General features: G+C 40.6%; 1 protein-coding gene across 1 annotated transcript in view; it reads left to right on the plus strand.

Moving 5' to 3' along the window:
• Positions 1–24064, plus strand: part of UTP20 (UTP20 small subunit processome component) — a 61424-nt gene that overhangs the window by 1711 nt on the left and 35649 nt on the right. Inside the window, exons 3-24 of the mRNA XM_032689616.1 lie at positions 411–477; positions 670–802; positions 1273–1461; positions 2440–2521; positions 3176–3313; positions 3699–3854; positions 5493–5639; positions 6129–6263; positions 7713–7790; positions 8465–8643; positions 10567–10722; positions 11243–11331; positions 13745–13850; positions 15050–15200; positions 15602–15664; positions 15983–16141; positions 17142–17218; positions 18077–18156; positions 18811–19054; positions 19997–20206; positions 21952–22042; positions 23824–23909. Of these exons, the coding sequence (XP_032545507.1) occupies positions 411–477; positions 670–802; positions 1273–1461; positions 2440–2521; positions 3176–3313; positions 3699–3854; positions 5493–5639; positions 6129–6263; positions 7713–7790; positions 8465–8643; positions 10567–10722; positions 11243–11331; positions 13745–13850; positions 15050–15200; positions 15602–15664; positions 15983–16141; positions 17142–17218; positions 18077–18156; positions 18811–19054; positions 19997–20206; positions 21952–22042; positions 23824–23909 (2816 nt within the window). The remainder of the gene's footprint in view (positions 1–410; positions 478–669; positions 803–1272; positions 1462–2439; positions 2522–3175; positions 3314–3698; positions 3855–5492; positions 5640–6128; positions 6264–7712; positions 7791–8464; positions 8644–10566; positions 10723–11242; positions 11332–13744; positions 13851–15049; positions 15201–15601; positions 15665–15982; positions 16142–17141; positions 17219–18076; positions 18157–18810; positions 19055–19996; positions 20207–21951; positions 22043–23823; positions 23910–24064) is intronic.

Below are 24064 nucleotides of genomic sequence, written 5' to 3' on the forward strand. Positions count from 1 at the left end.
ATGTGTTATATAGATCATCATTTTGATTGTAGTGCTTGGTGGGTTATTACCTCCTTGTCTGCTGAATTGTTCATCTGAACTTCCCACTCAATACCTGTGGGGATGCCAAAAGAAATCCCAAAGCATTGTACTGGGTGGACTATGACTCAGCATCTTAGATTATCAAGGCCAATCAACAGAGGTATTAAAACCAATTGTATAAACAAGTCCTGTCATTAGAAAATATTTTTAAATGTGTTTTGAATACAGAAAGAAAGTCTTATTTTCAGGGAAATTCCATAACACCTGTTGAAATGAAGTCATCAAGATTTTTTGGAATAGTCTTAAAATGTTATCTTCATTTGAACCTCTCATTTTTGCAGGATACATTCATTAATGTTGATAGCTGTTCTTCATGTTTGTTTTGACAGGAGGTTGAAACCTACTTTTTCGAAGGACTACGGAAATGGAAGGAACTGAACCTCACTCAGCATTTTGGTATGTCATTTTTGTTCACGTTTCCTGCTTTTCTTAAATTGTTAAAACATGTTTCTTCATCATCCAGAGCCCAATGGGAGATTATTGACTGTTTTTTGGACTGGTCTCTGGAGCACTATCATTCTTTAACACCATACATGTTTACCAGGAACTGGATGAGTTTTCAGGGTTTCTGTTTTGTGCTTTGAACAGTGCAATTCTACAATGAAGTGGCCAACAAGTGCCAGTCCTTCCACCAACTGGTCTATTACCAGAGTGCCATTGTGCAGAGTTTGAAGACACATTTGCAAGTTGAAGGCAGTCTTGCTTACCAACCCCTGTTAAAGTAAGTATTGTGGTCATAAAAACCAGTCAGAATCCTTCAAGTGATCCTAAATTCTCTTTTAAGTGTTCTTTTTCTTTATTGTAACAGTGGAAAATATAGCAATGAGATGCCCAAGGTGATTATATTTCCTTGGTAGAGCTTTATGGTTTTAAGTCAAAAAAATATAGCTAATACAAGGCAAATAAATTAGTGGGAGTGCTTACTGAGTGTCAGACAGAATATTAATGTGCTGTGTTTGATGTTAATAATTTATGATCTCTTGTTTACTGCTATCTGCTTGATTTTTTGAAAATCTTAAAACTCTTACCACCCACAGCTGCCTAATAGGTGATATTTTTAAAAAAGTGAGAAGTAAAAATGATGCTGTCTTTCTTTCCAAAGAGACTGTGCTGGATTATGCAATGTTGGACTAGGTTTTTATTGGTTTGTTTTTGAAATGCACTAACATTGCTGTATTTTCTGAAACACAGTCTAGTGGTGCAGCTGGCTCGAGATCTTCAGGCTGACTTCTATCCTCACTTCCGTGACTTTTTCCTGGCCATCACCAAGTTACTGGATACACAGGACACAGAGCTGCTGGAATGGGCTTTTACCTCTCTTTCCTATCTCTACAAATACTTGTGGAGGTTGATGGTGAAGGACATAGATAACATATACAGGTAAAAACCATGTCCAATGTCTGTCTTGATCACCAGTTCTTAGACGCTGTAGAAATGTAAATGCCACACAAATAGGTGTGCTTAATGCTTCAGTATACTTATTAGCACACTTTCCCAGCTTTTCTCAGAGAGAAACTGGCCAAGCTGCAGGGAGTTAATGCATAGGAGTCACTTCTGGGCTTGGAGAGTTCCTTAGCTGCAGGCGGTTGAAGTCTGATTTTATTTGTGTTTGCTGTGTTTTTAAACCTTTTCCGGGCATCTCCGTCTGTCTGCTGCTGTAGAGTGAGTACTGAGCTGCATAGGCCTGTGACCTGACCTAGTATGACTGCTTGTTCGGTCTTACATTGCTGTTTTAGCAGGGCTCTTCTTTTTGTCATAAACAGTGGGGCCATGTTGCTTCCTCCTAATTTCAGTTTGGAGCAAAAAAGATGTTACAGATTTCCTCCCCAACCCAGTAAAAGCTGTTGAGAATATTGAGAAAAACACCTGCTTATCTGCTTGACTTGTGAGTCTGAGGCACCACTCCCTCTGCACTGAACACATGATGGGCCACCTACAACAGTTACTGATACTTACCAGCAAACTGCAAATATTTATCACCTCTGCAAATTGAATCTTTCAAAACTTTTAAGTGCACAGGAGAGCCTTTTGGCTCAACTGAAATACAAATGCGGCTAAACATGTATTTTGAAAATCTTGATGCTGCAGTTCAATCTGTGTGGATCCAGATATTTTAGAGATATTTCTGATTGCAGCTGATTTGCCTGGCAGTCATTTCACCTTCTTTACAAAACTCCTTTATCCAGAGGGAGTGGGAAGGAATCTAGGTGAGGAGGGTATCTGCCCTCTCTAGGAGGACAGGTTCTTAGTTTTTATAAAAAAAAGTGCTAATGTAAACTGAAAATAATTTTTTAATTGCCAGTTGATGGCAATTCTTGCATTGCCATTAAGACAGTGGATTATTTTGTGTCTTTGTAGCCTGTACAGCACTCTGCTGGCTCACCACAAACTCCACATCAGAAACTTTGCTGCTGAAAGTTTTGTCTTTCTAATGAGAAAGGTAAGTGAGGTGTTTGTACTTTGATGCTATCTCCATTCTACGGTGGCTTTGGGATTTTGTAATATTAGGTTTTTGTAATAATTGGATTTTGTAATACTAGGTTTTCTCCAAAGAATGGTTAGCAAGGCCTGAACTGCCATGCAGCATGTCCTAGGTTGTCATTTTTAGTGAGTATTTTGCTGTGAATGTAATGCACTCCATATCAGAAGTGGCAAATAGAAGCCTTAGCACTCTCTGTTTCAAGAGCTGTTAAACTAAGTGTCTGTGGTTGGTTTATCTAAAATGACTAGAAATAGTAAGGTGGTCTTCTAAAAGGGAGGCTTTAATTTGTAAATGTACATTTGCTCACTGGCTTTTCCACAAATGCTTTAAGGCCTTTGTAGAACTGAAATGGTTGTGAAAACCTTTTTACACTCCTGAAGATCAGAGTATGTAATGTTCCCAGGCAAATCAATCAAGATCACACAGCAGCCTTTCATGGAGTAAGGAAAGGGAGCGGCAGTTGTTGGTTTTTCTTTAGAAAATAATGAGTCTGAGCTGTTGTGGGAAGGCAGGACTAGGAGAATAACATGGTCCTGTGGAGTCATTTAAATGCCTCTATCCGTCTGGTAGCTCTGAATAGAAGATAGCCTTTTTTCTCCTTGTGTTTTGTAGGTTTCTGATAAAAATGCACTCTTCAACTTAATGCTCCGTGACCTGGGAGAGCACCCCGAAAAGGTGGAAGGTGTAGGACAGCTGCTTTTTGAGATGTGCAAGGGTGTTCGAAACATGTTCCACTCCTGTGCAGAGACGGTAAAGACAAGACAAGATTGCTGGTTTAACTGTTGCTGTAATGGAGCCTTAGGCAGTGCTCACTGAAACCACTGAGTATTTGTCTTGTTCACCTCAGTGAATCCTTGTTGTTTATTACTTGGTAGGATCTGAAAGCCTTGTAAGAATATTTTTTGAGATAGGAAGGTTGGTTTTAATAATTCCTATGCTATATTCTTATATGTTAAAATTGTACTGCTTGCTGACATTTCAGATTTTAAGTGGTAGCCTTTTTTTTTCTCTGTACTCATTCTAGAAAGAATTGAGATCCCTGGAATATTTTAGCAATATATTGCACTAACGAATTTTAGGATTGCTAGATTTATTTCCTAAGTATAAGGACATGATGTGCTTCTTTCCTGTGCAGGCTGTGAAGTTAATTCTGTTGAAACTGGGGCCTATTACAGAAGAAGAAATTGAACTACCATGGGTAGCTGTTGGAGAAGCCTTCGAGCAGATGATCAGGTCAGCTGTAATGCATATCCATAAGGAACATTTTAACATTGTCTTCAAATGCCTGGAGGTACATTGATTATTTTTCTTATTATTTTTTTATTCATGAGTGACTGACAAAAAAACGTGTGCTTACCAAGAGAGTGTTTGTGTTTTATGGGACCAGAACTGTTTTTCTTTTTGCTTTGGAAATATTAAATACAGTGTCATGTGCATGGGAAAAATCCCTCCCTTCTTCTCTAAATTCCAGTAACCCTGCTGGCTGTTTTGTGAGTGAGAAAGGAACTACTGTGTGTGAGACTTGGAGCTTAGTCCCATGGCTGGGCAAGGGTGGTTTGTAGGATCTGCCTTGGCACATATCACAGAGCCCTTGCTGGGTTGGGAATGCTAGTGCACGTTTAATATTTCTGAACTAGGTATATTGGTCGTTCAAACCCACTTTGTGACAGCAAAGGAGAAGCTTTTTGCCCTGCAGATCTTTTTACAGCAAAGACTTGGGCTGAACCTGAAGATCAAAGTTTGAACCTTGTAGCCAAGCACTGAAAATCAGTGTGTTTTCAGTCTGGGTGTTCCGGTGTTGTTGCTTGAGGGTTACAGCCTGTGGTTTGAGGGAGCACAGCTGAGTGCTGTGGGCTGTTCTGTCTTGAGTCAGGGTGATGTAGAATAATCAGCAAGGGCCTGGCAGGTGTGTTTTACTTACCTGACCAACATTTAAAAGTTTTCTCACATCTGGGATTGAGGGAGATTAAAACCTCTTGCAACTGACAACATAGTCTGTGTCAGCTGTGCTCCTCAGAAGGGTGAAATGGGAAACTGAAGAAAATGGTACACAAGTTTTAGGGTAGTCCTTCTGACAGGGGTAAATAGTGCTGTTTGTTCCTTCTTGGAACTTCCTCCCTGTGACTAACCAGTTTCCTAGAAAATCCCATCCTGTTCCTCCTACCCCAGCCAGTATGATAGCAGTTATTGCCTGACTGTCATTAGCTACGGATTTGTTTGCCACTGGATGTTTTGTGTCTCTGAGATCTCATTGACTCAGCATCTGCAGTTGTGATGAAATCTTGGAAATTTGTGACATAATTCCTTTTATTTTCAATTAGGCTTGTTTTTTTTTTTACCCTGGGAACTGGTAGGTGTGTGGTGATACCTTGCTTAGAGGGAAATTTTTCATGTAGTCTGTGATAGCTGTCAATGGGTTCAAGTTTATAAGATCAAAGATAGTTTATGTCCTTTGGACAGAAAGGGACAGTAGGTAATAGGAAATAGGCAATTCCATTGGCTGTGTAATGTACATGATATGAGAAACCTCCCAGTATGCACATTAGCATAATGATGCATAAAGTGTAAGAGGACCTAAGTTTTGATAATTCCAGTGAAAGCTGGGTGTTTCCGTACTGTTGTGGGTCTGGAGCTGAATATTTCTATTCCTTTTTCCTATTTTATATGTCAAATGTTGGCCTTTTTGGAGACCCTCACTTTAGGAGATACTTGTGTTTTCTGTCCAAGGAATCTAGGATGTGTTTTTGCATAAGGGAAATCACACAGTGTTCCTATGAGGTTCAATTTGTTGACCATGTGTGAGAGAGCCAACAGAAGTTTGTTGGGCAACTGAGATGCTGATTCTTTAGAATGTGCTTCAAGTAGCAGTAAGTGAAACAGAGTCTGATATTTATCTTAAATATTTCACTTTCCTATTTTATTTAAACAGGAGTCACTCTTAGACTTGCAGAGGAAAATAACTAAGGCCAACTTCTGTGTGGCTTCAGAGCAGATGGAAAGGATTCTGCAAGCTTATCTGATCCTCGTGGAACATGCGAATGGATCCAAAATTTCACTGCCTGAAGATGTCTGTCGGGTAGGTCAGACCATCACTTTGATGTGTCAGAGTTGAATATGAAAGAGGTGTGGTAAGCTGAAGCACCCGTACATATTTCTGGTGCATCTTTGGGCTTAGGATTTGAGTTGAGTGAACAGAGATATTTATTTTGAGTATTGCTGCCTCTCCAGTCCTGTGAGATTTTACCTCTCTATTGCAATGCTAGTCTAGCCCTCCTTTAAATGAGCAAGGGGGAAAGTTTGCTGCTGTTTCTAGAGACCTGTTCCTGCCACTGTGGAGACCTAGATCCCCATATCAGTGGTAAAGCAGTTCTGCCAGATTCACATAAATTTGACCCCACTAGGATAGGTTTAGTGCGTTCAAGCTTCAACCGGACTATTAGGATTTGTTTCTGTGGGCTGAAGTTTAGATCACTGTGCCCTCCTGCTCCAGGGACTGTCTGGATCATTCAGACCAGCTAGTCATTGTCTTCATGGATGAATATCAGTTCTCTCTCTTTCATTTCAGGCATTAATAAAAATGTTACAAACACCATATCTCTCATCATCTTGCTGCAAGACACTGCTGAACACCATTTCTACATTCCTGCTGGCTGAGAATGTTTTGTTGCCTGATTCATTAATGAAGGAAGCTATTGAGAAGGTAACAAGGATTGCTGCTTATGCCAGAAATCCCAGAGTTCAAGTTCCCTAGAACAGGCTGATTTCTGGACATTCCATTTCAGGCTGGGAAATATACTGTAAGGTTCCCTTTAGCCTTTTGCAGAGATAAGGGAGAAGCTGCCCAATGCCTTAAATAATGTCTGGTGAGGTCTTGGGACTCCTTGACTGTCTTGCACAGGTCATCAGTATAGCAATGCCACCATGGCAGACATCATTACAATGAAAACCAGGTTCTGATTCAAATACCTACAGCCTCTGTAGAGAAAGGAGGGAGAACAGGGAAGGGACATGTCCTGCCTAAGGTAATAAAGCAGACCAGTCAGTCAAACTTACTGAAAAAGGTATGTTTTTCGTTAAGTTTACAAGCATTTAATGACCATGGGTTAGCCTTGTGAACAGGGTTCCTACAAGTGCAGTTTTGGTTTAGAAAGCAGAGGAGTAAGCATATTTCAGTACTACCTTTGCTCCTGAAGCATTGACAGGATCAGCTGTGTACATTCCTATCAAATGCAATGCTACAGAGATTAATAGGAGATGCTACTATGGAGTCTGATTCTTTAGTTTTCCTTTTACACTACATTATGATTTTGCAATTAACAGTGTGGACCGTAGTTGAAGTGTATGTGTAGAAAAAAAAAAAACACTTGAAAGAAAAGTGCCATGCAATTTACAGTGGCAAAGCAAAGCTTTTGCAATTGTTTAAAAAAGATTAAATTTCATCTGGTCTTCAGTGTTTACTTGTGTTGAAGTAAGGTCAGTTCTGCCTGTGGCAGGAGGCCAGTTTTGCTCTGGAGATGTCCTTCAAACATTTGAGAATATTTGTGTGAGCTTCTTTTAAACTGGAGGAGGCTTAAAGCTGTCCTTGTCTTCTGAAGGATCTGGGAAAGAGAGATCTGTATGTGTATTTTACGTTGCACATCTTGGCATTGAGGGGCACTGATCCTGGGTATCTCAAAGGACTGTTCCTATCTTGGATCCTCCACAAACAAAGAGGTTGGCTCTGCCCATGAGGTTGTAAACTTCCTGCAACCTGCTACACAAAAGAAATGCGGAGTTGAAATAAATTTTCCTGACAGTTGGTGTCTGTGCTGCAGTCCTAGAACTTTGAACTTATATTTTCCACATGACTTTAAAGAGATAGCTCAGCTGTCTTTGCACAGAGACAGTTGGATCCAACAGCATTTGTCAAAAAGGGTTATGTCAGCAGGGTTTGTTAAAAAGGACTGTGCATTCCTGTACCTGAATTGTCACTTGGTAACGGTATTGCTCTATGTGCCAGAACTAGCAAGAGAGCCAGGCTGGGAGTCTCAGAGTTCAAAGCATGATTGATACATATACCAGGAAAAAAAGTCCCATGGATAGTGGAGAGTTGACTATGAAATGTCTCTTGTAAATCTCTTCCTGTCAACCTTTCATTTGCATCTTGCAGGTATTTGCAAGTGGATTTGAACGGCGCTTTCTTTTGGACTTTTCTGAAGCAATGTTCACAGTGAAGCAATTTGAGAGGGTAGGTGGAAGCATTTGTGCATTATGTTTACTTTTGTTGCCAAAGGGAACAACTGGGAATCCATAGTATGTTTACCTGCCCTGTATGCTGAAGGATTGCTGTGTATTGACACGATGTTTATTTAAACTTCTGGCATGATCTGATAAGAACAAAAGAGGCTACTTATGCTATTGTGTTAAAAGTTTTGTAAGGGTTCTCAGAGATGGAGAAGGTGATAGGTATCTGTTCACAAAAATAAGCCTCTCTGTTGAGAATTAAAAGGATGGGCATGTTATGGATGAGAGGAAGAGAAGTAGTTCTGGAGAAGCTAACTGAAAATGAGTAAGGGATGTCTGATAGGTTGGACCTCTAACTGGTGATCTGTGAGGAATCAAATTAATTAAATGGAGTGGGAGGTGAAAGCCAAGGTCGGGTATCTGGAATGTCCTAATGAGACTCGATTTGGGGCAAACTGAGTTTTTTTGTTAAACCACTGTCCCTGCTGGGATAAGACAATGTCTGTGTGCTGGTGTCTAGGGGAACCAGGACTGATAAGTTTAATGCTTTGCTGGTTCACTTGTGAGCATTTGGATTCTGTGTGGCTGGTATCACGTGGGTTTTTTTGTGGGTTTGTTGATGGTTAGAGAAACTTGCCAGTCCTTGACTTTTGACCCTTTTTTTTTTTGTCCCTTCAGCATTTTCTCCCACGCTTTCTAGAATACATTGAACATTGCTTCTCTGGCACAGATACCTTTACAAAGGATGAGGCTGTGGCAATTCTGGCTAAACTCATTTTGGTGAAAGCAGAGCCTCCTACTATCGGTTCAATGGCATTTGAAAAGTATCCTCTCATTTTCACTGAATCATCTGTCAGGTGAGACTTCTCAAGTTTAGCAGACACTAGATGTGTCTGCATGACTGTAGGCCTAAAGGCAGTGCAGAGCTATGTAGAAGTTGCCCTCCAGTGTTTGCTGGAGTTGTGTGAACAGCAGTGTTGCTGTCAGATTTGCAAACCAAGTGAGGCAGTAGGATCCCCTTTTACTTTTTGAGATTGTTTGAGAAAAGGTGCTGCTCTGGAAAGGATATCACTATTATAAAAAGAGTGTTGTGGTACATGTATGATGGGAATTTGTTACACTAACATGCATGCTGCATCCTTAGGCAGGTAATCTTTGTAGTGAGTGCTGCAGTTCAGGTTCTCATCATTCCTAGCCTCCTGCCTGTGCCCCATCTTTCTTCCCTGTAGGCAGATGTCTTGTCCAGGAGCTTTGTAGCAGCAGTACTATAGTCTTACCATAGAGCACAGCTGGATACTAAAGGACATGTAATTAATCCAGATACAGCACTGTGCTGGCACAGCTTGACTGCTTCTAGTTGCAAAGTTGGCTTTGTTGCAGCAAAGTGGTTGCTTTCCCCTGGAGCCTCTTTGGGGTAAATGCTGAAGCACAGAATGACTGTTGCTAATCTACCGATAGTGATTTTTCTTGTAGTTCTGACTCAGAGAATTCAAAACTTTTGACTTGTATTACCTTTTATGTAAGATTTTATCTTTCCTAAAAGCAACCCACTCTGTGTTGGGGTTTAGAGGTACTGGGGTTTAGAGAAGAAAAGGTTGAGTCAAAATGATTAAATTTGGTTTTCTTACCATATGTTCTTTTGTCTGTTGATCTCTCTGTTTTTTCAGTGGTATGGAGTACATAGCTGAGAGAACCTTGGTCCTACCTGGACTTTTTCTGTGCTCTTGCAATGTCAGTGGTAGAAGTTAGGGCTGGGAGACATCTCAAGAGTTGCATACCCCATCTTCTACCCAGGATGGAATTTGCATGTCCTAAACCGGTCCTGAAAGATGTCTGACCAAATAGTTATTAAATACTCCAATTCTGGAGATTCCCAAGCTGCCTCTGGCAGTCTGTGCCAGTACTTAATGGCTACACAGGTGTTTTTTGATTTATTTTGGGAGTTTTTTGTTGTTGTTTTTTCCTAGTCCTCAGTGCATGAATTAAACCTCCTTTACTGCACTTTAAATCCCTTACTGCTTATCTGCAGGGAACATAAAGAGCAGAATATTTCTTACTCTTTGCATGCAATTACAAATAGCAGGCTTTGTTCATTAGAAATGTCTGAGATCTTCTTTCCCTGGACCAACAATCCTAATTCCTTGAGGTTTATCTCATAAGTTTTGCTTCTTAAACCTCTAATGATTCTTGATGTTGGCTTTTTATTAGCTTCTGTATTTCTTGAAGGGTGAAGCCTATACAGCTTTCTGTGATCTTGCAAGCACTGGGTGGAATGGAAAGATTGCTGTTTGTGAAGTACTGTTCATATGTTCCAGTATGGTGTCAGCCCTATTTGCCTGCACATAGGCTTGTTGATTTGGGCTCAGCTTGTGGTTCCTTTTAAGTCCCAAAACTTATACTTCACTGGTTGTTTTCTGTCATCCACCTATGGCAATTTAATTGTGGTTTATTAACAGCAGTCATGATAGAGATGACTCTCAGGTGCTCCTAGAGTCCTAGGACCCTAGCTGTGAGGGTGTCCAACTGAGAACTAGTGTCTTTTCTTCTAGAAATATTATTTGAACTTGAAATAAAGACCTGATATTTCTTGTGGGCCATGTTTTTTGCTCTTCAGCATAACTAGATGTTATTTTGTGCTGTAGAGAAAAGAAAAAATCCCTTGGGTTGTCCAGGTCCTTTTTGCTAGAGGTAGCAAACTTAATTTTGAATATCATAGGAGGAAAAGGAACAATTTCTAGTATGCAGTGATGGATTACTGAAAAGTTTGGTTTTATTTTTAGCTCTAATACAAGGCAACAAACAGGTAAAAGACAAAGAGAAAAGGCAGAAGTACCGGTGTTGGATTATGTACTGTCTTTAATCCATTTACCAGAGAAGGAAGACATCGCTGACCTTTCACAGTCTTGGGTTGCCTTGATTGTACTGCCACATATTAGGTAAGGGATATTTTATGGTACTGTTGTCATGTATTTATGTAGTACTGTCTAGTTCACTTTCTTTAAGAAATCACTTTACTAAGAAAAGGACAATAATTACTACCCCTAGATTAAGGAAACCAGGATTAGAGGGCAAAAAAAATGCTATGTGGAAATACCATGAGTCAACAGTAAAGACAGGAATAGAATATCAGAATTGATTGCCTACTCACTAAGTTGGGTACTGTGTTTAGATTTGTTCTTGATACATTTCAGTTTCTATTTTAAGCACTATCCTCTCTTGACAGTGGTTTTTATCAATAATTATTAAAGGAATAGTTTGAAAGAAGGGGCAATGAATGCTACAACTGAAAGCGTGAATCAGAAATAGCAAAAACATTTTGCTGCTGGTTTCAAACTTGAGGTTAGCTACCTGTAATTTAATACAACTACCTGTAATTTAGATGTGGAAAAAAAGCTTTCGTATGTGTGTTGGTGTCAGCGTAACAGGGATAAAAGTTCTTCCATTTACTTTGGACAGACCAATGCACAAAGAAAACATTCTGCCTCGTGTGACAAGTTTTATAGACTCTCTCTTCACAACCATTGACAGAGGAAGCCTCTGCAAAGGTCAGTTATGGTTACTTCCTGTTTATTTGCTTTTTCTTTATATATAAAATAATATAAAACAGTTTTTCTAATGACACAAAGCATGAAAATGAATAGCAGTAGCATTGTGTCCAAAATTATTAGCCAGCTCAAGTAAAACTAAAGGAACAAAGCTTGGGAGGAAACAACCTCCAGGAAACAACTCTGCATTTGTTGTTCATAATAGTAAGGGGGTGATAGATGTTCTGCTTAGTGGAAGGCAAAGGTAATTGGGAAGGAAAAGAAGAAAGTGAGGAAAAAAAGAGGCTGGAAATCAATCTAAACCAGATCCAGGATGAAACAGTCAAATGAAGAAGAGACTTGACTTGTAAGCTCCAATTCAAACCTATAGTGCAAAGTCTGGGACATTACCTGTCAGTTAATAGCCATCAGTCAATAGCTAAACAGCAATAACAACTGTACACTCAGTCTAGCACATTCCAACCAAATGTTATCTTGAACTTTTTGAGCCCTGTGTTGGATGCCAAAAAGGACTGTCATGGTTTAATCCCAGCTAGCATCTAAGCCCCCCACAGCTGCTCACCTGCTCATACTTGCCTGGTGGGATGGGGGAGAGAATGAGAAGAATAAAAGTGAGAAAATTTGTGGATTTAGGTAAAGATAGTTTAGTAGGTAAAGCAAGAGCCACACACACAAGCAAAGCAAAACAAGGAATTCATTCACCACTTCCCATGGGCAGGCAGGTGTTCAGTCATCTCCAGGAAAGCAGGACTCCATCATGCGTTAACAGTGACTTGGGAAGACAAACACCATCATTCCAAACATCCTCCACGTCCTTCTTCTTCCCCCAGCTTTATATGTGAGCATGATGCTCAGTATCCCTTTAGTTGGTTGGGGTCAGCTGTCCTGGATGTGTCCACTCCCAACATCTTGTGCACCCCTAGCCCCCTCACTGGTGGGGTGGGGTGAGAAGCAGAAAAGGCCTTGATGCTTTGTGAGTGCTGCTCACTAATAACAAAAACATCCTTGCGTTATCAACACTGTTTTCAGCACAAATCCAAACCAGAGCCCCATACTAGCTACTATGAAGAAAATTAACTCTATCCCAGCCAAACCCAGCACATTCTCCATCCATTATTTGATAACACTGAGCATTTTTGTCACACTCAGGTACCACATGATCCAATACAACGTCATTATCCACCCCCCCCTTCCCATCCTTTGATATAACACACCTATATCATTCCCTTAGTCTATGGACCACCTCTGTAAAATGTCCACAAAATGTCCACTGGCTTCATTTAGTCCATGAATTTGGGCTCTATGTGTTATGGTGATCACTCGGGACAGGAGAAATGGTGTGTTGCATGCAGTTATTTGGCACTAAAGCCAGCTCGTGTTGGTTCGCTGCTGCACTTGCACTGCTTCTTGTAAGGCTCTGACCCAGATGACACCTGTAGTTCTAAAATACTGCATCTTTTCTCCAGGCTTGGATGGTCACTGATTGTCTTCCCTCTCTGGCCATTAAAAAAAAAAAAAAAAAAAAGAGTTTTGACTGAGCTTGCATAGGGCAGGGCAGTTGTTACTTGGAGAAATAGGAAGTATTTGGCCTTGTGCCGAAATATAAACAGGTTTTGGAATGCCCCAGCTTCAATGGTCATTGTTCCTATGCTTGGAAGAGCTTTTCTAGAGTCTGTCATTTTCCATTTATAATACCTTTATTAATATTCCTAAATGTGTCTGCCAATCGGCTCTGTTGCTTTTTCTTCTCTAGTATTTGTCAAACATGGCCCTTTTCAGTTTAGACCTTTTTTCTATCATGTTTACAGAGTTTGTGTGCTGTTGTGATTATTTTATTGGCAGTGTGTTTATCCTAAAAAAGGAATACCTAAAGTTTCTTTTCTTGGGTCTCATCTCTGGTGGCAGTAGTAGCAGCTCTGTACAAGCTCTGTGGGTGTGCAAGAAGCACATTGCTATTTCTTCATTTGCCCATAAGGGAAAAGAAAATGGATGCAACTCAGTCCTATACTCATGCATCCTATTCTCCCATCTTACAATTACTTGCTTGGTTTCCTCACCCTCCTCCCAAACTAGGGTTCTTTATCGCATTGTGCTGTCTGAGACTCCTGCCACAGTGCTTAGCTCCAGATCTCTGCTTTCTGCACATGTGGCTGTGATGGAAACTTGAAAACTGGGAGCTGTTTACAGCCTTCAATGCTGGCTTGCTGGAGGAGGCATTTACTTTGACAGCCAGAGGAGCATTTCTTTTATATGTTACGATAATGGTTAGAAAATACACATGCTAGTTCTGGGATCCATATGTTACCTTATTTCTGTGAGTCCACTCATTTCAGGATGGGCAAGCACCATACAAGCACAAGTTGTTGGCAGCTGAGTAAATATACAAGCTGTTCTTGTTCTCTTTCTGCTCCAGGAAGTCTGTTTGTGGCCTGCCAAGCTGTAAGTACTCTTCTTAGTTTGGTGGAGTCTGCTGAAGTACTCCATTTGTTACCTGTGGAGCGTGTCAAGAGCCTGGTGACGTAAGTAAACTCTACCTGTTCTGTGGTACTTCATGATTTTCCTTAGTAGGGCACAGGATTGACTTTGCCTTTATGTAGGAGCTTGCTAAATGCTTCTTTGTGTGCTGCCCATTCTGTTACACTGGTGCATTGCTTCAGTATTGTGGTTATGTAAGGGAACAAATTTGTAGGCACTGTTTGTTTGGAGAACGAGGTAGATGTAGTACCTGTTCAGTGCACTTCTCTGCAGACTGATGCTTTCTTAGACAGCTGCAGGGTAGTGTGTCAGGTAAGTTGGTTCTAGTTTTACTTTACTTTTACTAGTAACTGTGTTATATTATAATGATAAAAGAGACAGGAACAGCACTTTCTGAGCTGTGTCAAAAGCCTGAACTTCTGCAGTTTGCTGCTGGTGTTGGGATTCCACCATGTCCTTACCTATCCATGTGTGTGCTTGCTCTGCAGTGGGATGAGGTTTTGTATAATCTATCTTATTTATTTTAGCTCTATTTTACTTATAATTAGCACACAAAACTAAGTGGCTGGAGGAATTGAGGGAGACCATTAGTCTCCAGCATCTCTCATCCCTCTTGGGCTGGGAGCATCTCCAAGTCTTTGGTGGCTTGAGCTTCAAAACATCCTGCTCGGTTAGGAAGTTATGGTGCCCATGTCTGAGGCATGATGGAGATGGATCAGCTTGCCCAGATCAAACAGGAAGTATTGGCAACAAGCTTCAGTCTAATGCTTTTCTGCCAGCTTTGGGCTGGGAATATGAAACCTGCTTGGAACAAGGGATGTAAGGTAGCAGAAGGAGATTTCCCTGTGAGCAGGCAGGATTCCTGGTGTCTTACGTAAGTGAGGATTATTTCTTTTCTGTTGATCACTGACTGAGCATCTGGGCAGTAGCAGAAGCCTTTGTGTGATCTGTGGAGGTTTGTTTTCTGCAACTGTGTGTGTGGGAGGGTGTCCAGCATGTAAGCCCTAGCTTGACAAGCCTGATTAACACAAAGGAAGAATCTCATGCCTCTTGAGCTGTCATGGGCTTTGCGGCTGCAAGCCAGTGTGCTGTTGAAGTCTGACTTCACTGGCCTGCTGGTGCAAGCAGAGTCTGAAATCATGTGGAATTTTCCCTTAATGTTGCTATCACTACTGCCTTATTTTCCAGTATCAGTGTTGTTGCAGTGCTCTCTGGATGCTAATAAAATACTCCATTGTTTTAGCACTTTCCCTTCAGACCCCTCTGCGTTGCTCTTGGCTGATCTCTATTACACGAGGTTGGCATTGTGTGGCTGCCGAGAACCCCTTTCCCAAGGGAACCTAATGGACTTGTTTGAGAAGTTGCATCCTAATATTTCCACTGGTGTTTCCAAGGTAATTTGCTTTTTTGAGCACATGCAAAGTAATTTGTATTTTAACAACAAAATTTAGGTAAACTTTATTTAATGATAAAGTCTGAAAGAAGAAATATGAGACTGTGTAAAGGCATTACTTCCATAGTGTCTGCTTAGAAGTGTGTCAATGAGGCATGAGTTAACAGAAGTTAACTCTTAGCCCTATGAGGCTTGCCTCTTCCTCAGAGGTAAATCGGAGCAGAAGCCTAATGGCATTCATTACTGATTGCCTTCTAGGCTGCAGGAGTTCATCTGTTTCTCAGGTCTAAGGTGAACCTAGTGAGATCAGTCTCCTGTGCAAAACATTAACCTCTGTGTAGGTGTATATGTGTCTGTGTATATAGCCTGCATGCCTCTGACAAATGTTTCTGCTTTGAATAGGTTCGACTGTTGACTGTCCGAATTCTAAACCATTTTGATAATCCTCCTTCTAGGCAGATTGAGGTAGGGCGAGAACTTTTCATTTAACATTTCAAAGCCATCTGTATTTGATATTGTGTGTGAACTGTTTTCCACTTTGCAGAAAGAAAGCATGGATCTGGTAGAAGTTGTCCTCTGCTTCTGTGCTTTCACATTCCAGTTTTATCTCTTCGTCCCACTGCCTTCCGGTGTGCATTTTGATGCCTGAATGGTGGAAACCAGAGCAAGTCCCTTGACTTTGTTCTTTGGTCCATAATGGCTGGGAGTCTGTGTAGTTTTGTTGAAATACTTTTCAATAAGATAAAGGTACTCTAACAAAATGCATGTCACTTGTTTGTTCAGGGTGACAGCGCAGGGGAATTTCAGCCAGTATTTGCCATATTGCTCCAAGCAGAACTTGTGCCAGCAACAGTGAATGATTACAGAGAGAAGCTTCTCCATTTGAGGAAACTAAGGTGTGACATAGTGCAGCCTGCAATACTAAGTGGATCTTTGCAGGAGGTAAGGATTTATTGTCAAAAAGCAGTTGTCACATTCCTTTATTCCAAGCAAATGTTCTTATTCCATTGCAAGGGTTGCAGAGTTTTTAATAAGAGTGCATCAAAAAATCAATTAGCTCCCAGATAAGGTTTTAGAAAACTTACTTGTAAGTAGAGATCACAGCTCCCATTGTCCTTAGGAGTATTTAGTGTTTAGTAGAACAACAGTGGTATCTAGATAAATGGCCCACAGTCAGATTCATCTGGGTTTGATATCGCGGAAAGGAGGGTGAATGATTCCAGGGAGAAGCGAGTTGTGAGCAAATTTAAGATCATGACATTGCAATACCCTCAGTGTGATTGAACCCTCACTTATGGATCTTACTTCAGCATGAAAATCTCGTATGCCTGTGACTGTTGAATCTCTCCTGCTGAGCTAAAGGCCCTACCTTCTAGATTTTAGAATGATCACAACTTTATTAATTACATCTTCATAGATTTGGTGTGAGGGTTGGTTTATTTTAATTATTCTGGCTGTTGCTGTACCTGTATAATTTTTTTTACTTTGACTTGTAGCTCCTGTGAGGAAGGATTGTAGGTCATTCCTACTGCACGTAGTTCAGCAGGGAGCCAGAGGACATGCTTTTAGGCCTAGTGAAGTGAATACTCCTCAGGGCAAATGTTCCTCTTTATGAGGTCCCTAATGCTGCTATGGCAGCACTGAAGTTGGAGAGGGAGACAGACAGTCCAGATCATCTGTGCTGAACTGGTTTTTCTACATTCATGTTATTTAGGTATGGTTACTACATCTCAGTGCAGCTTACAGTAAATGGGCTCTGGATTTCCTCATGCAGCTAAGAGAGAAAGAATTATGATGTGTGTGACTTCATTACTTGTAGCACTTCTGAGAACTTTTTTGATCAAAGTTTCCTCTTTGAGAGGAAGAAAGGTTAGAAGAGGTTGGTTGGTCTTTAACTACTGTTTTTCACATCTCAACGAGATGGTATTGCTTGTCATTCTAGGTGCCTCTTCGGTATTTACTGGGAATGCTTTATATTAACTTCAGCCCTCTTTGGGATCCTGTAATTGAACTCATAACGTGAGTATATGCAGTTAGATGCTGCAGTCTGTGGTTGTCTCATAGAACACTCCTTTCATTGTTCTGTGAACAAAAGCTGAGGTAAAAATGTCCAATTTGGAGAGATTTGGGCATGCAAACCTTCATGTGAAATTTGATCTCTCAAATCTCAACCTGTGTAAACTCTTACTTTTTAACTTAGTTCCTGATTTTTTTTACTTTAGAGGGAACTTGCAACAAATATAGTCAAATTGCATCAGTTTTTAGTCAGAGGTAGCAGGATTTGATTTGTGTTTCACAAATGCTTAAAGGAACAAGGAGTCCCTCTCAGTTTCCCCATCTGCGACTTCCTGTCCTTACTGAAAAACCTCTAAGTCCTACTAAAGAGTAGCAAAGTCTTACCATGGTGACAGCTGAGCTAAATACCAAAGTTAGTCTTCTTTCGGCATGACTTTATCTCCTTTACCCCCCTCAGTTGTACAATTAAAAAGGATGGGATTTCCCCCTTCAAATTAGTGAATTAATGAAAAAAAAAAAATTAAACCAGCTCTTCAAAAGTTAAGTCCATGGTAATTTTTCCTTTGGTTCTCTATGATTTACTATACAGAAGTAAGTAGAAAGCTTGAGAACATTTCTACTCAATTTGAGTTCATTTGAAGTCATGAGATACAACCAGATTATTTTAATAACAGTTGACATTTGGGATCTGTGAGAAAAGACAAGGAAGTGGTACAGCTGTATTGTGCAGCTGTCCTGTCTCCGAACACCCACATTAAAGCAGTGATCAAAGCTTTTGATGGTGTTAGTTGTTAACTAGCTGAGTGACACTTGGCTTTTTTTATTTTCCTTTTAACTTCATGCTGTCTTTTGCTTTGTTAGTTCTCATGCAAAGGAAATGGAGAATAAACAGTTCTGGAAGGTCTTATACGAACATTTGGAGAGGGCTGCTACTTATGCTGGTAAGTCACCGCTCCTAAACATTATGGTGGTTACCCAGATAATTGTGAATCACGTGACTGTTTTTTATGTGCCCCAAATTTATGGGGGAATTCAGAACCAGGGCTCTTGAGTACTAGTGTCATGTCCCAAGGGCAGGAGTAGAGAGGCTTGGGACGAAACTGTATCTCCTGTCCTAAACACCAAGTATACAGAAAAGGCATCTGCATTACAAAGGGGAGTTGCAGGTTGTGGTTAGCCATGCAGCAGTTTTGTCTGTGCTTAAGGCTGGCTCTGCTCAGACTAGTCAGAAACAGTGACAAAACCTGTGTAACGCAGCTGACCATCTTTCTGCTCCAGAAATTAGTGGAATTTCTGCAAACTGTCCTTCCTGTATGTGCTCTTGAGATTTATCTATGGTTGTATGCCACGAGCATGCAGCCATTTGTGAACTTCTCTGTTATTTGAGAGAAGTCAGCCTAATTGAGATGTGCCAGGGTTGTAAGGCATCATAGAATGCTTTCTAAGCAGTGTATGCCTTTCAGGTTAGTGTTAAATGCAGCTGTGTCTAAACAGGTACATGTCACCAAATGTATTACTTTTGTGATGAGGGATGGATCCCTTGCTACTGGTGATTATGAAGTAACTTGAAATGTTTTTCTTCATCTCTTCGGTAGAAATGGAGCTGCAAAATGAACTAGATGAACAGGAGGAGAGCATTGCTGAAACAGAAGGCGAGAAGATGCCAGAAGGAGCAGTGGGGACTGTCTTTCTGGAGCAGCTGAGGAGTAGAACAGATTGCAGTGAACGGCTGGACCACACAAACTACCGTTTTCTACTGTGGAAAGCACTGGATAAATTTCCAGACAGAGTGGAGCCTCGGTCGAGGGAACTTTCCCCACTTCTTTTGAGATTTATTCGGTAAGTAAGATTTATTTTTCTTTTAAGAGGACACATTGCTTTCAGTATGTTGCTGAGCTTTAAGACTGGCTATCCCATTACAGACTTTATTTCTTGAGTTCACGGCTGATGAGGTGTCTATTTCCAGTTAAAATAACCTTTTTATTGAAATGTGGATTCTGTTAGAAAGGTCACACACGAAGCAGACTGAAATGAAACCTGCAGTACATTTCTGCTGCTCAGTGTCTCATTTATTGATTTGCCACTGTCACAGCCTCATTACTCAATTAGGGAGTGATTTCAGTGGAAATAAAGTTCCTTTTTTTTTAAATGAAAATACATTTTAATTTAGAATCACAGAATTTCCCCCAAGATGGGGAAAATCCTGATTCTGCTAGAGGCTGATTCGATTGTTTGCCACTGGAGGGAGTGCAGTGGTGGGCTTGCATGTGTGCACATATCAGACAGTATGATGCACATGGGGCAGATGTGATCTCATGACAGGGGAAGGTTTCTGATATTCCTTTTTATATTAGAAAGCCTGTTTTGCTAGCCTTCCTGGAAAAATCTAGTCATACCGTAGTAGGTTAGTTTCCTTATTTTCACACTGCTATACTCACTGTTCATCTGCCCACTCCAGCAAACACAATCCTCATGTCCCCCATATGGCCTCTTTACAGACCTCTAGCAGTTCAGTGATTAATGTCTCTCTTCTTGTCTCCACCAGATACTTCCAGTCTCCTCTAGTGTATTTGGTCACTATGTTGTATCTCTGCAAAGTGTAGGCAAAGAAACATATCATTGCTGAAATATGCTTCTTTGGGAAGTTTAGCCATATAATGTCCCAAGACACAGTGGCATTAATAATAAGAATGGTGTATTGTGGAGTTTTCAGTTGTTCTTGCCCTGAAATATTGAAAAATGCTATGCTTTTTAATTCCTTCTTTCTTTTTCTAAACACAGAAATGAGTACTACCCAGCAGATTCCTTAGTGGCTCCATCTCAGGATCTCAGAAAGAAAACTAGTGGTACCATAGCAGCAAAAGAAATACCCGGGGAAGAGGTGAATGATGTTGCTATGGAGGAGGAGGAGGAGGAGGAAGAAGAAAAAGAAGAGGGGGAACCGATTAGTGTAGGACTACCAAAAAAGAAAACAAGAAGAGCTGCTGCTAAGTAAGTATTTTTAGTTTTCCCTTGCTAATGCTTTCATGGAAAGGCAGATTCAGCAGTTCACGTTGAGATACAAACTGTGGTTTTGTATATATGCACTTGGCCATTTTTCAGTAGATTATAAGCACTTTAGAGTCAGAAATTCTGCCTGCACAGTTCTAAAAATCCAAATACACTGCCCAGGCTTTATCATTATCTCATTATGTGCTGACAGTCTGTGGTGTGTTTTACTTTAAGCAAAAATTATGTAGTATTGTGAAGCCATGTTGAAGTTTTTGGAGATTCTTGTACCTGCATTTTCCTGGCTTCTCCATGTGTATCTGATAGTCTTTTAAAATTGTGGGCATTGCCAAGCACTTTGAAAAACAAGACTCTTTGTTTAGGTATTTTAATATTAGGATTCTGCTGTTTCCTGCTCATTATAAAGCTTGGTCCCAGTTTTCTTCTTAGGGACCAAGATTTTTATTTGTTAGATTGAAGCTACGTGTTGCTGTAATGTCATTGTTTGCAGTGCTGGATACATGGAAAAAGTGGGTCTTTGTATGAGTGATGACCTCTGTCAAATGTCCCTTACAAATACATCACAGAGATTTATATTTTGACATTTCTTCTGCAAAGGATGGTCCTTATAATGACAGAGAACTTCAAAAATGTTACCTTACATATTGGAAGAAGACGAGTATTTGATATGTGACCTGAATTGTCATTTAATCTCAATAGGTGTTTCATTTTGTTCCCAGATTCTGGCTTGTGTCTGCCAATTAGCAGCAATTAAAATACAGTGACAGTCCAAGATTTTTTGTTTTTTTCCCAACCTCTATCTCAAAATGTACGTGTAGTTAATTGGAAACATTAGCTCCTGGTAGCAGTAACAAAGGCATAAAAGATTTACCAAGTGTGTGTTAATGAGTTCTGGAGTTCCCTTCACCCTGAGCAGCTTGTGCAGTCTGGCCTGTGCTGCGATAGGAGTGCCTGTGCCTGTGCCCTGTGGCCCGTGAGGTCTGGCTGAGGCAGCAGGAGGACACACCTGCCCCGAGCTGGGTGTGGGGTTGCTGAAAGGCGTCATACTCTTCCCTTAACTGTGCCCAGCTGTGGAGGAGGGCAACTCAGCTAAGTATCTGGAGAGTTCAGTGTAAACTACCAGGGGGAGCAGCTGAATGAACTTCTGCCAGTCCCACAGCACATATGGTAGAGCAGATCTCACACCTTCCTTATCTTGGTCATCTCTGTCCCTTCCCATGAAGTGGAGGTGGGGCCGATGTGAGGTGACACAGCTACTTCTAGAGGAATTGACTCTCACCTGTCCTTGCAGCCCAGAGTTCAGTCCAGCACAGCCTGTGGCTGAATGCAGCCCTTCAGGCTGGTAGTAGCAACATGGGCACCAGTTAAGGACAAGTGAATAAACCAAGAGGTAAATTCACCAGTTTGGTGTTCAAGGCTGGGCTGGCAGAGAGAAGTAAGCTGCATCCTGACTGTACTTCTTTCTCATCAAAAACTGAGCCCATCCAGTGCTACTGAGGAAATGGCCTTCTCTGTGCAGTAAAGTGACAGCTGAAAGGAGCTGCTTAGGAGAGGGAACATCTCTTGGTGTATCTGAAATAGTGCTATAGACTTGGGATCCTCTTGTGTTGTTTTTTGTTTTCTTTCTTTTTAATGAATTTTAATTAAGATTTCCCATTTGTTTGTGATCACGCAGGTTTGTCTCTTCTGGAAATTTTAAAAAATAATTGTTTTGTTTTGTTTTACAGGCAACTAATAGCCCACTTACAAGTTTTTTCTAAATTCTCAAATCCTCGTGCATTGCATCTGGAGCAGAAGTTGAACGCATTGTATACCCAGGTATTTGCTGGCTTTTAGAATTGCTGCTAATAAATGAACTCTTTCTTATGTGAATGCAGTGTCTGATACTGCAGGAGACCTCTCGTTTTCTGAACTCAGCCATGATAGCTGAGAAAGGAGCTGTCCTCAAGAGGACTTTCTAGTAGGCTTCACTTGAAATGAGCCCCTTTAGCAAAGACGTGCTTAAGATACCTGTCTTAGTTTGCCAGGAGTGGTGCATGCAAACAGATCTGGCAGCAGACAAGTAGAAGTCTTTGTCAAAGTGGCTACAAAGGGAATCTGTTCCACTTCCACTTCCTGCAGGGTCTAGAAGAGTATTTTGAGTGCAAAGCTTGGGAAGACCAAGGAAGACCCAAGGAAATTTGTCCTTGTCCTATAATGTTTTGTCTACAAATAATATGATCATTATGAACGATAGAGCATTTTCATCAAAAAAGAAAACAGAATTTCTTCTTGAAGCGTATTCCATTTGTTAAAATTCCTTTTTGAGGGACTTTCCTGAAAGAATTGTCAAAAATATTACTTTAAAGAGGGATTCTAAGTCTTTTTCCTATGATCCTTCAAAGGGTTTTGTTTTCTCATTTTTTGATTTTACAGGGTTTTGTTGGTTCACGGATTGTGGATTTGTTCAGATCTTTGGGGTTTGCTCTGATTGTTCCCAATTTGTGTTTTCTGAGGCTATGGTCAGTGGGCTGTAGAATTATATTAAATTGGCACCCTCAGTGGAAGTTAAAAAGTTCATTCATTAGTCCCTAAATTTGACAATCTCTAATAAACATCCACTCTGTTTCAGTCTACCTCAGAGTACTGATTAGAAAAAGAGTTGGTCCATGTGCTTGCTTGCCTGTATTCTTAGGAAGATATTAGAGAGTTGTGTACAGGTCAAAACAGTGCAGGAAGAACAGCCTGACATAAAAAGAACGATTACTTCATCACTTACTGTTTGCATTTATGTGTCTTAGTATAGGTATTGTCATGGCTGGTGTGTCCATCTGGCATAGGGACCTCATGGCAAAGCGATCTTTGATGACTCCAGCCTGTGCTGTTTGGTGGGAGACTGAAGAACTGATAAAGATACTGTCTGGGGAAATGATCTGTTTTCTTAAATTCCTTTCCCCGTCCTAATGAATCATAGAATCATAACATATACTGAGTTGGAAGAGACCCATCAGGATCATGGAGTCCAACTCCTGGCCCTGCACATGACACCCAAGAATGACATCATGTACCTGAAAGCATTGTCCAAACGCTTCTTGAACTCAGACAGGCATGGTGCCGTGACCACTACTTGGTGCTGTTTAGCACTATGTTTAGCATAACCGAGGTTACGAAAAGTCATCTTCAACAGAGGGCAAATCTCAGTGAGAATTGTGTATCAAGTCTTATGAGTATTTTGTGTTTGTCACAGAAAAGAAATACAGGTGTCTTGGAATGGTTTGAGTAGTCTGCTTTTTAATCCAGTCTTCCCAGATACATAGCTAGTAACTGTTTTGGAGGTAAATGCAAACTGATAGTGGTCCAAAAGACAATTACGAAAAAACAAATGTAACTATTGTATGTATATGGGAGGGAAAAGTATATATGAACTGTCAGCAACCATGCCCACTTTTTATGAGTGACAGTTGTGCATTTACATCTTGGCCATACTGGCAACACACACATTCTCTTTGCTTTTAGTTCAAAACCTGCTAGAGTTGGGAGCTTTTGGGTTGTTAGAGTAATTTTAGTAAGCACTTTTGCCTTCTAGATGGGACTCATTTTCTTTCTGTTGTTATTTGCAGTTACTGTCCCATCAAGACCAGAATGTACAAAGAATAGCTCTTGACTGTATAATGACATACAAGCATCCTCATCTACTGCCATACAGGTAAAAGCTGCTGACATATCAGAATCCTGCTTGGGGTCAGTTGCCTCAGAGAGAATCTTTCCTGTATTTTTTGAAGACATATTATAAAATTTTAATTTTAGCCAGCTGTATGTTTCATATCTAAGACAGGAAATAAGGTCTTGAGGTTGATCAGT

Source organism: Chiroxiphia lanceolata, chromosome 5 (assembly GCF_009829145.1).
Source record: "Chiroxiphia lanceolata isolate bChiLan1 chromosome 5, bChiLan1.pri, whole genome shotgun sequence".
Classification (NCBI taxonomy): Eukaryota; Metazoa; Chordata; class Aves; order Passeriformes; family Pipridae; genus Chiroxiphia; species Chiroxiphia lanceolata.